Consider the following 18,841-nt stretch of genomic DNA (forward strand, 5'->3'; position numbering starts at 1 on the left):
ACCTCTTCCACCTTTATCCTTATATGCAACTCCATTAACATCATAGGGCTAATATTCTTTTATTAATTTTTTTTATGATTAATAATTTTTATTTAGTTTATAATTAATTTAATATTTTTAATAATTATTAGTTAATAATTTACAAGGGATTAAAAGTAAATGAACGTAGTTTATTTTCTGACTACAAAAAAAAAAAAGCTAGTGATAAACTAATTGGCTAACAATTATCCATACCTGATTAATATATAGCGTCACAAAATTATTTAAAATATATAATTTTTTAGATACAACAATAAACACAAATACCAATTGATAAACACCTAGATACTTGGAGAATCCTTCCTTAAAAGCTAGTGATAAACTAGAGCTGGCGCAAAAAAAATGGATATTTGAGAACCCAATTATTCGTAAAACGATCCAATTTTGTAAAAATTGGATATTTGAGAAGCTAGGTATTCAATACAAAATAGTAGCCGCCTTAATTTGTGGATTTTATTCTGTAGTCATTGACCACTTTCTTGCATGTCTTTCACAAAAAGATTTTACCCTCTTCAAACCCTCTACAAGAGCAACTGGATCTGTAGCGAAAATAATACGAAGCCAATTATTCAGCCCTACCGCAGTTCCTGCCAAATAAATCAAGGTTCCGATTTGAGTTTAGTATATTTCTTTTAACTTATAAGTATAAGATTGTATTTAACTTATTTTTTTAAAATTTAAGAGCTCTAAACTTAAAATTAAAATACCCTTTAGTAATTTTATATTTTAAAATTAAGAATTACTTTCAAGTTAAAATTTATTACATGATATTTTTTATCTTTGAATTCGAAATAAAAAATAGAAGCTAAAAGCTCTTAAAATTATCCTTTTAAAAGTTTTTAGTTAATTTTTTTCGTCGGAAAACAAATTGTGTTTTTAAATTCTTCTATTCTTCAAATTTTCTCTTGATCAATTTCTCCTTTTAAAGAGACGAATAATTCAAAATAAGTTGTGCCAAATATTATTTAATATTTAAAAAATTGTTTAATTGTTAATAATGTATTCATCACAAAGACTATATTCTAGAACTTCTCCATTTATCTTTCAAAAAAAAAAAAAAACTGCTCCATTTATTAATAGTTATGTATATAAAACCACTATGAGCTTCTTCTTTTTTTATTAAAATGGGGTAATTTGCTTTCAAAGTTTCTAAAATGGTATTTATTTTAAAAAATTATCTTTATTGTATGGATCAGCATCTGAAAGTAGACTTCGTCTTGTTTTTCTACTTTCTGACATGCAAATATTGCCACAAAACTTTCGGAATCATCAGAAATTTCTTCGGCAAAACTAAGTCGACTTTCAGAAATCTGACTTGTATCATATTGGTAAATTTTTAAAACAAAATATAATATTATGGTAATTTTTAAAGCAAACCACCCCATTTTAGTAAAAAGAAAATTCCAACATTTCCCTTCTCCTAGCTTTTGTTCAAAGGTCAGCATTCTTTGTTTTTAGAATTTCCTTTTCTTCCTATTGGATCTTTGGAAGGAGGAATATTTATTGATAGATGAACATCAAAATAGGATCGTCCTTTTTGTTTTAAAGTTGAGTATGTAAAATTTATATGGATAATTTATTTTGAATTATTGAACGTAATTGAGACATATATGACTAAATTAATTAATTTCAGTAAAAAAATTTACATTAAAAAATAAAATTTATGTCACGATCGAGGTATTGATTCCAAAGATGCAAAAAAGTATCTAAAGTGAAACATGATTTATGCAATTGTACCTGGAAGAATGATAACAGATTCCTCCTTAGCAAGCTTGAAACAGAAATCAATATCATCGCTAATATCCTCCAGAAGTGAAAGGTTTAGTTTCACCTACATTTTATTCAAGAATAAATAAAAATAGCCTATAAAGAAATTAATTGAATAAATAATGTTAGAGTTCCTTTGTTAAGACATTTTACTTAATTTTCTTTCTCAAAAGAACCTCAATTGCGATATATCCTTAATTCCTCACCATCATAGCCATGGACCCTTCTGGTTTATAAGGGCAAATAATGTATGGAATATCCTTCAACTCTTTACAACATATATCTGCAACATGCCTCAAATTATCAATGGTTTTCTTGAAGAAAACCTTTTCAGTATGCTCAATTATCTGAGGTACAGCTGCCTGCCAATGCCAATCAAGAAAAGCCATCAATTAGATTAAAAAAATAGTAATAGATGTAAGAAAATTCTTCTTAACCGAGAATTTTGGATGAAATTCTAAAATATATCGGCACCAAACCAAAGTAACTTGGATTTGACAATAGACCTTGCACCAACATATGAATACTAGTCTAGTCTTAATTAAGAATGCTAACTTCTAGTCTATTTCATGTGATATATATGCTTTAAAATGTGACATTTCTTATTATTGTTTTTCATACTTCTCTATTTAACTTCATAATATTTTTTGTTTAAAAACTTTTTTCTTTCATTTTTTTCCTCTCAAACCTTTAATGAAATCAAGTTGTATCGATAATTCGATTAGAACAGATATCCATTTCTGTACGTATTTGAAAATTAATTAGCTTGTAAGAGAAAAATAGAAAACCTGGATGAAGGTGGCTGGACCTCCCAAAAGATCAAAGTACTTTTTAAAGCGCTCATCTACCTGCATAGGGAAACATATGGTTTAAGAAATCACATAATGTGTTGAATAATATGAATAACCATTTAGAATTTAGAAGTAGCAACAAAATTTTTCATTTAAGAAATGATTATATTTTAATGTACCAGTCAACTATTGAAACTTCAGTATAGAATACTACAAAAGAATAAAGCAATCAAATAGGAAAAAAAGGAAGTTCAACACAATAAAATAAGCATTACATATAGAGTGGAAGCCATCAACAAACATACTGAAAAAAAGGTTCATTACCATGTCTAAGAAAATAAATCTCAGATCAGAGATAAGACCAGTCAAGGATCTTCTCTGATTAATTGATGAGCTTCTAATTCCAGTATGATTATTCATGTACCATGGGATCAAATATCAATGATCTGAGACTCAAGATGAAAAATATAAAAGGATTCTAAGTTAGTTAAATAGAGTGGGACGGATTAAGACCTTTGGATTTCTAAAAGTGCCAGATGGATCATTTGTCACAAACCAACCAAGCCTCCATCCAGGAACTATCCATCTCTTAGAAAATGAGCCAAGAGTCAGAACAGGAACAATAGAGCCAAAAACTCCCATTGGCACAAAAGGCTTGCCCGCAAATGCAAGATGGCCATAAACTTCATCAGCAATCACAATTGTTCCAACCCGTTTTGCAGTTTCAGCAATCTAAGTCCAATATGCAAACAATTAAGTTAATTATATTAATGTTGTGAACTTTTAGAAACATATTTTGTCAGAATTAATTAGAGTAAATAATGTATGCACTAATAGTTTAAAGTGTCATCTAATCCTAAATGTATGATAAATGTATTAGCTTTTATAATAATTATTAATTATTTTAAGAATGCGTTTGGATGAAATAATTTAACAAGAAATTCATATTTTAAGGAATTTAAAATGATTGATGATAAAAATAGTTTGTTTGAATAAAATATTTGAAAATGTATTAAAATTTTTGGTATTTAAAATAATTGAAAAAAAATGAAAAAGTGTTTACTCTCACTCATGTTATCACTCACGGCTCTCTCTCTCTATATCGATGCTCACAACTAGGGGTGGCCAAGGTTTTTACTGTTGACATTGACACAAGTTATTTTTCACTAGCTTCATGGTTTTTTCGTGTAGGATTTTTTGTAAGAAGTCAATCAAGGCTATTTTTTTTGTTTCTGATGTTAGTTAGGATTTTTTCAGTTGACATTGGCAGGACTATTTTTTGACTGACGTGGGTCATGGGAATTTTTGTCAACATTGACCAGGGATATTTTTTTGTCGTTGTTGCCCAGACTGTTTTGGTTGACATCGGTCAGTGATGTTTTGGCCAACATCGGCTAGGTTTTTTGTTCGACGTCGGTTAGGACTATTTTTTAACCGATGTTGTCTAGGCATTTTTTTTACAGACCTTGACTAGGATTTTTTTACAGATGTCAACTAGGATTTTTTCAACCAATGTCAACTAAGATTTTTTCAAATGACATTGGCTGAGTTTTTTTGGACGACATTAGCTAGAACTATTTTTTAGATGACGTCAACTATGATTTTTCCAGCCAACATCAGTTAGGGTTTTTCGACCAACATCAACCAGAGCTATTTTTTCGGCCGACATTGGTTAAGTTTTTTTTTGCCAAAGTTGTTTAGGGTTTTTTCAATTAACACTAGCTAGAGTTTTTTTACTGACATTGACAATGACTATTTTTAAACCAATGCTAACTAGAATTTTTTCGATCGATGTTGGCTAGCGAGGATTATTTTTTTGGTCGATTTTAGCCGAAAAACATAACCAACCAACATCTGTAGAAAAACATGGACGACGTCAACCAAAAACTAATCACAAACAACATTGGTTGAAAATTAGCTTCAACCAACCTCAGTTGAAAAATATTCTTGACATACTTTGACAAAATAAACCCTTATCAATGTTGGTAGAAAAATAACTATGGTTGATATCGGCCTAAAAACATCACTGATAGTGGTCGGTCAAAGAAACCTTGGTCAAAATTATTAATATTTGCATTTAAAAATTATTAAATATTTAAAATATTTTTTAATTAAATGTTCCAAAAGTAGATAGTGTTTATTGTCTATAAAGTTTAATTAATATTAAAATTTTATCTATTTAAAATATAAAAGTGAAATTTTACATATAGAGAAAATTAAATTTCCTTATCCAAATAATTTAAAATTTTTAAAAAATTTAATTGATTTATTAAAAAAACACTGAAGTAAATTAAAATTAAACCAATTCAAATTTCAAGCATTTCAAATTTCCTAAAATTTTAAAATTTCTTGTCCAAATATAAGATAAAAGTCATATCCACAATATTTTTTATTGGTTAAAAGTACACTTTTTTTACACTTATAATACATAAAAATTAGATCAAATTAATAAGCAGCTCCTAAACTATTTGATAATATATTTTTTAATTAGGTTCATAAATTATTTTTTTTTCAATATAGTCCATAAACATGTATTTATTTCTAATTAAGTCTCTTTTGGAACCTAATTACAGAGACCTAATTATAAATAAATATAGATTCAAAAACTTAATTGAAAAAAAAAATCATTATTCAAAGATCTATTTAAAAATAACAAATAGATCCTCTAAACTTTCTTTTTATCTATTAGGTCCTAAGTGTGTATTTATTTTTTAATTATGTCCCTGCTAGGATCTAATTTAATAAAAAAAATTGACACCCAATTATAAAAACAGTTCAATAACCTCTAAATTAATTTGACCTAAAAACTAAACACATAGTTATTTAATATGAAGTCACATGCATATTAGGCAACTAAAAACAAACCTTCTCCAAATGATGGTAACTGTACACATTCCCACAAGGATTCCCAGGATTTATAATCACCAAAGCAACAGTGTTCTGATCAGCAAGAGCTTCAACAGCATCTAGATCAACCTCCCAACCTTTCTCTGGAAGCAGATCATAATGCCTCACTTCAACTCCTCTAAATGAAGCGCTAAGTTCATAGAGTGGGAAACCTGGTCTTGGAAGAATGATGTTTGCACCGGGGCGAGCAAGCATCGCCACTGAAACATCAATGGCTTGTGTGCATCCACAAGTGATGTAAACATCATCACTTGATAATTGGTAAGGAAGGTCACGAGACAGGTATTCAGCAATTGCACTGTTGCCAACAGGACAATACTAACATCAGCAACACAACACAAGTGATGTGACAAAGTACGCCATAAACAGTGGGTGGCGAATCTTGCTCCAAAATCTTGGGGGAGCAAATGATTAAATAAATATATTTAAAATTATTTATAGCTTTACTTGTAAAGAAAATTATATGCTTATAAAAGGAAAGAAATTTTTTTGAGGAGGTTATGGCTACTCCGCACCCAAGAAGCTCCGCCACTAACCATATCCCGGAAACAAATAATGTATTTCTACTCAAATTTAAAAGAAAAATTATAGATGGACTCAATATGCCAATAGACAGAAGTGAGTGAGAGATAATACTAAGAAAATATAGGTATTATAAATAATATGATTTGATATAAAAAGGAAATGATAGTTGTTTAATAGCTGTTAAAAAAATATAGATGTTTATGTATCATCACTCAATTTAAAAGAAGAGAGATTAATTCTAATGATACTTTTGGAAAGAAAAATGTTTGATAGACATGTGATATCTAACCCTTAGAAAGAGAATATAAATATAATAAGATTTATGTTATGAGAAATTAAAAAAAAGATGTTTATTATTACTCAATTTAAAGATTCTACTCCAATTAATTTATGAAAACATTCTTTGTACAATAAATTTGTTTCGCATGAATGTGTTATAAAGGAGCTCAGCTTCTTCAATAGTTCTTTTTCAAGTGGCACGCATACAACATATATGGGCTCGGGTTATGGAAAACATCTTTCCCTTTTTATCTTTATTTCAATATTCATCTTCACAAAGTTATGCAATAATGCAACTATGAATAGGACTTACAAGAATCCAACACATTTTCAGAGATTTCAGAAATGTGGAGGCAGTTGGACACGTGAAAGAGAGAAAAAAAAACGTACAAGAGATCATTTTAACTTTTTAATTTGTGTGTAACGGACAAAAAAGTATTCTTTAGTGAGTTACGATTTTTCTTTCTTATTTGTCTCTCTTATATGAGTCCCACACTTTTTTATTTTAATTTAAATATTTTTTTTATTTTTCTTCCACACAACCAATCACACTGGGTCCATAAACAGTGATAGTTATCATATGAAGACTCACCTTAGTTCTGGTGATTTATCTTATCCAAGTCATTGTCTATGAGTCATTAGCTCATTATTCTTCAATAGACACACAGTCAAAGTCTCGAGCTTGCTCGAGAGCTTACGGTTTCATGTTAGATTTTACTTCTCTATGTGATTTTTTTTCAACCTTTCCTCACGGTATTACTTTATTATGTCACTCAGTAATATTTAGAGTAAAAAAATAGAATAAAAATTCAAAATTATGGGAATCACACATCTCTTTCTCTCTACTTTAAGTTAAATATTTTTTTATAATTCTATCTGATTCTTTTTTCTTCCAAAAAACCAAAACCACCCTTAAAACAATTTATGTTTTTCTTCCATAACTGAATGGAACCAAATACCAATTGAACCTTATTGGCTCATATGTACCTTATTTTGTCAAGCTACACGTACAATGAGGTTTTTTTTTTAGATAGTTTTACTCTAGGGTCATGGTGTGATGGAGATGGTTTTGTTTTGTAACTTGTAATGGACATCAAGAAGTTGAAAGCGGTGAAACAATAGCGCTAAATTTATTTTAAAAAGAAAAATAACAACGCATACAATTATCATATATAATAAATTTATTAACTTTTCTACTAATTAACTTAAAATTCTTAAATTATTATTGATTTTATACTGATAATACATAGGAGTAAAGAGAAAATTTAAGTTTTCTGGGTATCTAATTAAATTTGTGAGTGTTAGTTTCCTGATTTTTAGAAATAACATTATCGGGAAATAATATTTTTCAAAAAAAAAAATTGAACCAAGTTTCTCACCAAAATATTTTTATGCGAGAAGATGAATATTTAAGGGTGTGTTTGGTTTGCATTTTCATTTTCTGTTTTCATTTCCTAAAAATTGTTTTCATTTTCAAAAGATTAGAATTCTGAAAATATATTTAGTTTGACTTCTTGTTTTCTGTTTTCAATAAATATAAACACTGAAAATGCGTTTTCAGAAAAAAAAATATATTTTTAAATTTTGCTTAAAATTATTTTCTTGCCACCTGTTTTCATTTCACTAAAATGAGATCCCTGGTTTCAACTGAAAATGAGATTTTATTGTTTCGAATTTTTGGTTCTTTTGAAAAAATATTTTTAATGTTTTCAAAAATTCAATCAAACGCATTTCCATCACCATTTTCTATTTCCAGTGAAAATGAAAACAGAAAACAACAAAATCAAACACTCCCTAAATTTTCCGAGTTATATAAAAACAAGTTTAATTAGAATAAATATCATATTATTCTTATTAAATTATTTAATGAGGTAAATAATTAAATATTATAATAAATGTATTATTTTACTTTTATATTTCCAAAAAATTCATATAATAATATTTATCATCAATCAAATAAAATTAATCATTTTTAAAGTTTCATGATTTTCAAGAATTATTCGATGATTGTGGAACATAAAATAAATTTATTTGTATCAGACATCCTGTTTTTTTTTCTTATATTCTTATATCATATTTCACTTTCATATTTAGCAGGATCTTTAAACATGGACTTTGTCTTAATTACTCACATATTACTAAACTTCTCTAAAATGTTGCATCTAACTGCTGTCTGTCCCGTTCTTTTTTTGGTACAGCAATTATTGTCCTGTTTTGTACAGTGTATATTTTTTTTAAAAAAATATATAATATAATTTTTTCTCTCAATTTAAGGATGTGTTCGTTTGGAGTGAAAGAGAATGATAAAAGAAAAAAAAATAAAGAATAAAATAATATGAAACTCAAACTTTCATGTTATATTTTAGTTTAAAACTTTCACTTCAATTCATTTTTTTTTCATTTTTCTTTATTCTACCAAATGGATCCAAATAATTAGCCGTGGTTTTCTTAATCTGATTTGATAAATACTAAACTTAGAACATCGATACAATCCAAACAACCTATTTTGACTTTTAATTCTCTTATGAATGAGTCCTCACAATGACATCATATATAATTAAACAACTCGTGCACATTTTACTTCAATAATATAGTTTTCATGTGTCTGGTTGGGTCTGCAATGTTTACGGGTTGATTTTTTGGGGGGTTTAGGGAGTTTAAGATCTATAGGGTTGTGTAATGGGGTCTGCACTTGTATTAAAGGTGCATTTAGAGAGTATTGAGGTATGAAAAATGTTAAATGGACATGTTAATATATGCACCTAAAAAGAAAAATAAATAATAATAAAAAGTTATATATGTAATAGTACGTTATTTAATGTAACTTTTCTTATGAATGTACTTTATGCTTCTTTGTACTGTTTCTCATCTTGATGAGACATTTCTGATTGTGGATTACTCTAATAATATCTATTTTGTCGACAAAAGAAGATATTATATTTTTAATTATAAGTAAATATTACTTATAAAAACAAGCAAATAGATCTCCTCTAATACTAAAAAGAAATACACTAAACAATAGTGTTTTAAAATGAACATTAGTTCAGCAACAAGCTTTAAAAATACTTTTAATAGCTTAATAATGAAAAAGTGAGAAGAAAAAGAAATAAAGAAAGGGAGAATTTTATTTTCTGAAAGGAAACAACGTGTATAACATGCAGCACAAGAATATGAAATTCGAGACAGACAGAGAGGAAACTTTACATCCTGGCCTGGGGAAGACCTGCAGTGGGAGCATAGCCACGAAACCTGTGTGACTGAAGTGCTTCAGCAACAGCTTTTTCAGCTACATTTGAGATGGGAAAATAAGTGGTGAGAGTTGGGTCACCCATACCCAGAGAAATAACTCTCTTGCTACCATCACCATTCTCATCTACACTTTTCATTAGAAGGCTCATGAAACCCTTAATGGTAATGGTGGAAGTTGCTTTGGATTCTTGATTTTTGCTATTTACAGCCACACCAACTTTTTCCATGATCTCAGGCTTACTCTCTATTTCTGGGGTGGGTGTGGTGCTTCCTCACCTTCACATCGTTATGCTTATATATAACATTTTAATTACAATGTACCGTTACCGTCACTGTAAGTTTTTTTTTTTAATATATATTTGCAATTTATTTTTTAAATTAGTGCATTAAAATGAAGTTATATATGTAGGTACGTTTTAGGCACTGGCCTTGTACGATTTTCACATGTTTTTTATGTGATACGCAACATACTATGCTTTGTTCAACACGCTGTATTAGGTAGAAGGACAATAATTGGGATGGTTTGAAAATAGTAAAAATACTTTTGTATTGTTTGGTAAAAAAATAATAGAGAAGATATGTTTAAAATTCTTGAAAAAATTTTAAAAACATTAATTTTGTCTTCATAATTTTTTTATTAATATCGTCCCAATAAAAATAAAATATTTTTTTTTGTTAGTCATTGATAATAATTGTATTGATAATAATTTTTTTATTACCTAAGACGCTGTATTAGGTAGAAGGACAATAATTGGGATGGTTTGAAAATAGTAAAAATACTTTTGTATTGTTTGGTAAAAAAAAATAATAGAGAAGATACGTTTAAAATAATTGAAAAAAATTTAAAAACATTAATTTTGTCTTCATAATTTTTTTTATTAATATCGTCCCAATAAAAATAAAATATTTTTTTTGTTAGTCATTGATAATAATTCTATTAGAGGATTATCTGATATAGTTAACGGAAAACAGAGAATCAACTCAGAATCCATATCTCAGTTGGCAGCCGGGCATCACCATCTCCTCCAAAACCATCACCAAACACCAGATCTGGTTTTGGTTTTGAACTGGATGTGCTCGGGTTTGAACGTGGATCTAATTCTTAATTGTGGTTTTTGACATTGCAATGTTTTAGCATTTGAATTTTGATTCTCCTTTTTGTCATTTTTTATTTCATTTGCTGTTGTTAGATCAGAAATTTTGGTTATGGTTTCAGATCTAAATCACAAAAGGCAAATTGCAATTTGGGAGGAGGTTAGCCACCCGAAATTATGTAATTTATTTTAGCAAAGTAATTTATGACAATTTTAACGGTCCGGATATTTACACGTATAAATCATTAGATTATTGTTAACAGAGCAAAAGAGGATCTTAAAATATATTTTATTTTTACATAAATGAAATCAATATAAAAAAATTTATAAGTATCAAATTAATATTTTTTTTTAAATTTAAAGGGACCATAGATATATTTTATAAAAAAAAATATGGATTTAATATATTTTTAGTCTCTTAATTATTAGAGTGTTTGTTTTTTTAATCCTCAAATAGAATTTCATGTTATTTAGTTTCTCAAATTTGAAAAATGCTCATTTTGATCTCATTCCTCAAATGAAACATAAAATTTTATTTGAAAGACTAAAAAAATAGGTCTTATAATTAATTTGAAGAACTAAGAATATAATTAAGTAAAAAATATAAGTAAAACTGAGAAAAAAAATTATATTGAAATTTCTTTTAAACTTATTTTATTTACTGTCACAAAAGAGGAGATAGATGAAATTATTGATGGAAAAGACTGTATTATATAGAAAAATAGGAGGAACTGTGTTACCCCTGTACTAATTTTCAGTAGGTGCATAAATATTACTCTGAACACCAACCATCACCTGAAACTATTAATTATTAATTATTAATTATTAATAATAAAAAAATTAGGCATTAATAATAAAATATGAAAACACAGAAAATGGCTTTTGCTGCTGTGCTGATTCGAGTAGTGTTGTATGACAAAAGCGACGGGCATGGAACAACAACGTATACAGGGAATCAAAAACAAAAACCGATTAGTAAATGGAAGAGAACTGATATGTCCCTCATCATTAGAATCGATTTTGGCTTTGAAAGGATTATTTAGGGAAAGCTTAATAATTTCCTTGATTTTTATAATTTGACAAATTTTACCTTTTAACGGTTATACTTAAAAAGTATTTGGTTCGGTCTATAAAGAACTTTCAGTTTTCTTTTGGTCTTTGTCATTGAAAAAATTTAGGCTAAAATACAAATTCTTTATTTAACTCAATTCATAATTATGATCATCCAATAAAAAAATAGAGACATTTAATTTTTTATTTTTAAAATAAAGAATTTTGGTTCAATCCTCAATTTTAGGGTATTATCATTAATAAAAAATATTGACAACTAAAATTACGGATTGAATAAAATAGTATAACCAAAATTATATTTTAGTCTAAAACTCAACATGTGGTTAATGTGATGTTGACCTGTGTTGCATGTGTTTTACGTTTGATTCTTATACTTATACTATTTTTTTCGTCTCTATACTTGTAGAATCTTTACTTTTAATCCATACACATAGAAACTATTCATTTTAGTTCCTATACTAGATGTTTTTATGTTTTAGTCCCTAATAACACCTCTTCCCTTTTTTCTTCTTTTTCTTCTTCCTCCTTCTTTTCTTTTTGATAATGGTCTTATATCCTTGCATTTTGTAGTAGTTTAGGGAAATTATGTGATACCTTTCATGCTTTTGACCTTTGTTAAGTTCATTTTAGTTGAGTTTTTAATAAAAAATAGCTTTTCTTGGTTAGGATTTTTAGTTTATACCCTTTTACACTTGATCTTTGGGTTGTTTTCTAGTGATTGTAGGAACTTAATTGAAGCCTGGAGTGAGCAACCTAGATGGCTCGAGAGTGATTTGATGAGTTAAGGATTGTTTGGGTTGAAGTCTATAGCCTTGAAGGTCTTGCGTGGACAAAAGATGTTTATGGGAAGTTCGGCGAACTTCGCACACCTTATGCAAGTTCCAATTTGTTGAACGTGAAATGCAAGAATTGCACATCTTGTGCAAAAATTTGTACCCTATGCATTTGACCCTTGTGAGAGTTTCCTTTTTATTTTATTCTTATTATTTGTTTTAAACTATATCTAGCTTATAATTTTAAGGCTTAAATATGTTTTTGGTACATGTAAGCTAGTGCTTTTTCATTTTTGGTCCTTGTAAATTCATTTTTCTAATTTTAGTTCTTGTAAGTTGATGTTTTTCTAATTTTGGTCCATGTAAGATATTTTGCTCTTTTTTAGTCCCTGTAAGTTTGCGTTTTTTCAATTTTGGTCATGTAAAATTCTATTTTTTTTCATTTATAGTCTTCATAAGTTTGCGCTTATAGGGACCAAAATTGGAAAAAAATATAATTTTCTACGCATACCAAGTATTTGACAAAATTCTTCAAAAATTTACTTACTTTTCTCATTTAATTTCGTAGTCTAGAAGTTATACTATCAATTACCCAATTGTCACACAAGTCCATGTGGAAACGATACTTACTTATCACTTTGTGTACTCCCATGATTTGATACTCTTGCTAAAATTCTAAAAAGTTTTTGGCATCGTTGTGAGGGACTTGTGTCTCAGTGATTGGGAAAATGTTTAGTATCTTTTGTGAACTTTAAACATTCTTTTCTTCTATTGCATTTAATTTTTTGTCTCTCACCAAGGAGCACCATCTGCACAGTAGAGCATAAGTCTAGCCTAATTGCTTTCCTTGGCCAACAAGCATTTGCTAGCTTAGCTAATGAAGACCCAGACAACCATTTGCCCACATTTTATATCCTATATGGCACAACAGGGGTGACCTAGACTAAAGAGGAGAATCTTTATGAGTATTTTTCATTTTTCTCTCATAGGAGATGCCTTGAAGTGGTTCAATACTTGTACATCTCATATATACAATAAATTTACCATATACCTACATACACTTTTAGTGGCAATCATTGAAAGTGTGGGTATAAACATCATATACCTAAAGGCATATGATAAACCTAAGGCATAGGTATCATATAGCTACAAGTTTTTTTTATTCCCATCACTACTTATTTGTTTTAGTTATGGATTTGAAACCATGAGTATAACCAACATATAGCTACAATTTTTTATTTATTTCATCACTATTTGATTTAGTGATGGATTTGAAACCATGGGTATTGGTAGCATACAGCTACAAATGTCTTATTCCATCACTATTTGTTTTAGTGATGAATTTTGAACCATGAGTATAGGTAGCATATACCTACAATATATAATTTTGTAACTGTTTGTTTTTTAGATGAATTTGAAACCATTGGTATAAATTATACAAACCTATACTTTTTTTATTAATATTCCTTTTAATGATTGGTCCAAAAATTATAAGGATAAATTATATTTTTTTTGTTGTATTGAAGGGGCAAAAGCCCGAAAGGAAACAAAACCAAAAAACACTGGAAAAACATAAAACTCTACCTTAAACCTATAGAATCAGCCTGGATAGCAAATACTAGAAAGTTAGGTATCTTCAAAAATGACATCAAACTCTTTTCTAAGAAGAGGCCATGTTTTACAAGGATATCTGCAACAATATTACACTCCCTAGTAATGTGATAAAACTTTATTCTCATATTAGGACCAGTGGTTGCCTTAATAGAATCCACTATTACCTTTTCAAGACTTTAGAAGCCTTTAAGCCTCAAACTCTTTGAAAAGCTTCTTCAAAATATGAATGCTCTTACATCGCCATGAAACCAGGCTCCCTAGCCATTTTAATGGCATGAAGAATAGCCCATAACTTTGACTGAACAATAGAGCATGTTTTCAGCCTACATGCAAAAGCTCCTTGTAATTTCCCAACATGATCTCTTATAATCCCTCCACATGTTGCTTTGGGACAAGAACAATCCAAGCTCCATGAGCATTCAGACACACAAAACAAATATTAGGAGGCCTCCATCGCAACATAGAACCTAACATTTGGTGATAATTATATACGCTAGACTTGTATAGGATGGTTCCAAGTAGCAAATTAAGCAATATGCTTCTTATTCCCTCAACAATCCAAAGGATGTTTGAAAAAGATGACGGAACTCACAATCCATGAAGGGGTGAATTGGTTTTGAAATCAAATCAAACTTAAAAACAGAGTTTTGAAAAAAATTCACTTCCAAGGATTGTATTACAAACTTTTTCTTTAAAACCAATATCTAATCAATCACCCTTACACCAAATCTTTTTGTTAAAAAGAAGTTTCTTTAAACTCAACAAGTTGATCAAGAATACAATGAGAGAGAGAGATATAAGATCAAGAGAAGAAGTACACCAATTTATATTAGTTCACTATCTATCTCTAGAGAAGCTACTCTAGTTATCTAATTCAATCTAAATTGGATTTCCACTATGCACTTTGAGTTCTAACAAGCAATCATAATCAATTTCAGTTTCTACCCAGAAAAAGAGACTATGGTACCCAACCCTAGGGTCCTTTGTGAATAAGATTCTAAGAGACACCTACCCTTAGACCATACTAGAAAACCTTATTCTAGAATGCCTTCGGTAAATCATGCATATGCTAACAACATGTAAAAACACATGAAAAAATTGAGTCAAGGAGAGACACAACCTACTCATTCAAATGCAAGAACTAATGCTTGATTGAATGAATGTCTTCTTGATCTCACAAGATGTTAACAACTCACTTTAACCATGAACGCTTCAGAAATAAAGACTAGAATGTGTGAGTCACACAAACTTATTCTAAAACACTTATTCTAATTCATTGAAAGTGAGAAGACAAGGTGATTATATATAGGGAAAACATTTATGATCATCTGTAATTGATTAAATTGTCAATGTAATTGATTATTTCAAAGAAGTAATCGATTAGAAACACATGAAAAAACTGAGTCAAGGAACCTGGTCATTCAAATGCAAGAACCAATGCTTAATTGAATGGATCTCTTATTGATCTCACAAGATGTTAACAACTCACATTTACCATGAATGCTTTAGAAATGAAGACTAGAATGTGAGTCGCACAAACTAATTCTAAAACACTTATTTTGATTCATTGAAAGTGAGAATACAAGATGAGTATATATAGGGAAAACGGTTATAATCGCCTATAATCGATTAAATTGCCAATGTAATCAACTATTTCAAAGAAGTAATCGATTAGATTATCATTTTAATCAATTAAAGTGTTCTTCCTAAACCTAGAAAACATTCAAGAACAATGTAATCGATTAGATTTTTTGATTTAATCGATTAAAATGTTCTTGATCACTTATAGGAACACTTTCAAGAATGAAGTAATCGGTTATGATCAACTGGTAATCGATTAAAGCAGAGACTCATGAAAAACCAGACATGGTCTCAACTTAACTATCTAATCGATCATGAATAGTTAGTAATCAATTTAACCAGAACAAGGATCTCTCTGCAAGGTTCAAAAACTTGTGTAATCGGTTACAAATAGTCTAGTAATCGATTAAAATAAAGAGTTTTATGCACTAAAGAAGTTTCTAACTTTAGAAACAATCTTCCTATCTCTATATGATGATGCATGATGTACATATGGAAAAATAAAGACTAAGATGCAATAATCAATACAAATGTCACTCAATGAGTTAGGCATGTACAAGGACAAAACTTCTTCAAACTTCAAAGCTTAATCTTCATGTTGCTCTTCCTATCTCTAACAATGTTTTCAAAGATGAAAGCGTTCCTCCTTTTCCAAATCAGATCCAAGAAAATGACAAATCTACTTTGCCACTAAAAACATTGCATAGATGAAGAGCTAATATTCTAAATTATCCACTATTCAATTGTGCCTATGTTTGACCAGAATACTTGTTTACTCCCTCTTCCAAATTGATATTACTTGTTTTTATATAGGATTGGTCTTACCGGCAAGTGCATCGGGTCGCCAAGTAAAATAATTAAAACAGAATGAACCGAGTATCGAACACAGGAAACTTGTTCATTTAGCAAAGTTTTGTTAAGTAAGCAGGCATTTGCAAATAGAAATTAATGATTCTGAATTAAAGCAAAAGTATGTTCTATCCTAAGTAAAAGCAATAAACGAGAACAAGTAAGTGTGAAAATAGATATCTAAAGGTGTTGGGTCCTCCTATTGAGTAAGTTGATGCAATTAAAGATGTTCCTGTGTTCTATGCTGAGGACAAAAATATCAAACACCGATTCCTCCAGAGTTTGGACTAATTTAAATCAAACTTCATTCGCCGATCCCTCTTGTTGAACTTAGCCTAATTTAAACAGCATTATACTCGCAGCATAATAAAGAAAACTAAAACCTTGCACACTATCCCTAGCAATGCAGTTATTCAGTCCCTACTCTATCAAGTTCTAAGGAAATAATACATTTCCTAATGCTAAAGTCCCTAACAGCACACACAAATGGGTGATCAAGCCACAAGCATGCATACAATAAGCATAGATAGAAGCAGTGAACACATAAAACAACCTTAATTAGATATGAAAAAGAGTTAACATCAACTACTCAATAAGAATCCCCAACTGAGGGTTTTATCCTTTCATGGCAAGGAAACTCCTTTTACACTGAAGAAGAGGAATCAAGAGAAATTGCTTGCTTACAAAGGAGTAGGGATGTCTCCTCCACCTCTAGGAATCTCACAATCACTCAAAAACTCACTAATCTCCTTAAAAGATGAAAACTTGGCCCATTGCTTTGCTCTACGCTCTCTGAAATCCACACTCTTCAGGCCTTTGAGTAGTGAACAGTTCTCTTGTCTCCCCCCTCAATTCTGTGCAAATCAGGATTAAAAAGGGTTTCCCGATCTCGACGTCGCCCTTAGCGCCATTCTTGTGCTTAGCGCGAGTAAGTGAATTTGAGCTTAGCACCAATCTCGCGCTAAGCCTGGAAAGCGATAGACGACTTGCTTAGCGAGCTGATAACGCGCTAAATGCGTGCTTGCATAGCAGATGTCTTTTCAGATTCCCCTTTACTCGCTAAGCACGCTGGTGCTGAGCTTAGCCATTGATGCGCGCTAAGCGCATTGAGCTCGCTTAGCGCGATGACTCCTTTGACACTTCTTCAAAATAGCTCCTTTTTGCTTGAAATTAAAGAAAATTTAACATTAATTCCATGTAAAGAGGCTTATACTGAGCAAAGATCACAACAAAGCAATTTTATTTACAATCCTACCAAAAAGAACCATAAATTGGGAGATTTATATACATTTTGGAAAAAATTTCTATACAAAAGTTAGTCATAAACGACGACTAACAAACTCCCCGAAATTTATAGTTTTGCTTGTCCTCAAGCAAAGAAAGAACAGTTCACTTGTCCTCAAGTGACAAAAAATTCATAGTGGTTCTTCACAAATGTGTTTATTCCAAAGAATTCAATCACATGACATGAATGGCATTCAATGTTTCCATCAACAACTTCTCACAAGACATGCAGTTTTTCAAAGACATGAACATGATTATTAAGAAACACAACTAAGATAAGTTAGTAGGAATGACGGATATAAAGGAAGGATCATCAACCAAAGCCTCACGGTCACTGTTTCACTCAAGCACAAGTGTTTAGGCTATCCATCAGTCAACAACCAACATAAGTCTCAATCTTTGCACTTCATCTCATACCATATAGTCAAGAACACACAAACTTGAATCCGAAGGACTTTTACTAGGCTTGTAATGAGGCTGGGCTGCAAACAAATCATGGTTTTTCTAGGATGCAAAAGTTTAAGTTCTAGGAGAGCATTCATCCATAGATTAACCTCTTTCTTTTTATTCCAGCTCTATTACTTGCCTTTCCACACTTAGCTTTTCTTTTTCTTGAATAAAAACATACATTTTTATTTTTATTTACTACTTACAATTTTTTTTATTGAACACATTGTTGTGCTTATTAACTTTTGTGCGTGCTATTATTTCTCACTGTTGGAAGCTTTCACCCAATAAACTCCCCCAAATTTGGGGCAAATTGCTTTGAACCAAATTTTTCCTTTCATGAATGATGCTCTCCTAAAACCTAAGACAAGGTAGAAGGAGATAAACTGTACAGGCTCAAGGTTCAATCAAACAATCATACTTTCAGCTCAAACTGGGTGCAAAGGATAAATCATTCATACACAAGGTAAGCTTTTTGGCTAAGTGGCTACTTTCAATTAAAACATGCCCTTCATCATCTTCAAACTCATGCATTCATTCCATATTCAGAGATTCATGCAAAAAACCATTA

At 30.0% G+C, this 18,841-nt stretch overlaps 1 protein-coding gene across 1 annotated transcript; it reads right to left on the reverse strand.

The window, feature by feature from the left end:
- Positions 1 to 238: 238 nt before the first annotated feature.
- Positions 239 to 9,842, reverse strand: LOC114416822 (probable aminotransferase TAT2). Its single transcript, XM_028381849.1, has 7 exons — positions 9,513 to 9,842; positions 5,463 to 5,802; positions 3,111 to 3,329; positions 2,595 to 2,654; positions 2,013 to 2,168; positions 1,777 to 1,870; positions 239 to 626 (listed from the first exon to the last, which is right to left on the reverse strand). The coding sequence occupies exons 1-7, from the start codon at positions 9,782 to 9,784 to the stop codon at positions 493 to 495; spliced, it is 1,275 nt and encodes a 424-aa protein (XP_028237650.1). The 5' UTR covers positions 9,785 to 9,842; the 3' UTR covers positions 239 to 492.
- Between the last annotated feature and the right edge of the window lie 8,999 nt (positions 9,843 to 18,841).

The sequence above is a fragment of the Glycine soja genome, chromosome 6 (assembly GCF_004193775.1).
Source record: "Glycine soja cultivar W05 chromosome 6, ASM419377v2, whole genome shotgun sequence".
In the NCBI taxonomy this organism is placed as follows: Eukaryota; Viridiplantae; Streptophyta; class Magnoliopsida; order Fabales; family Fabaceae; genus Glycine; species Glycine soja.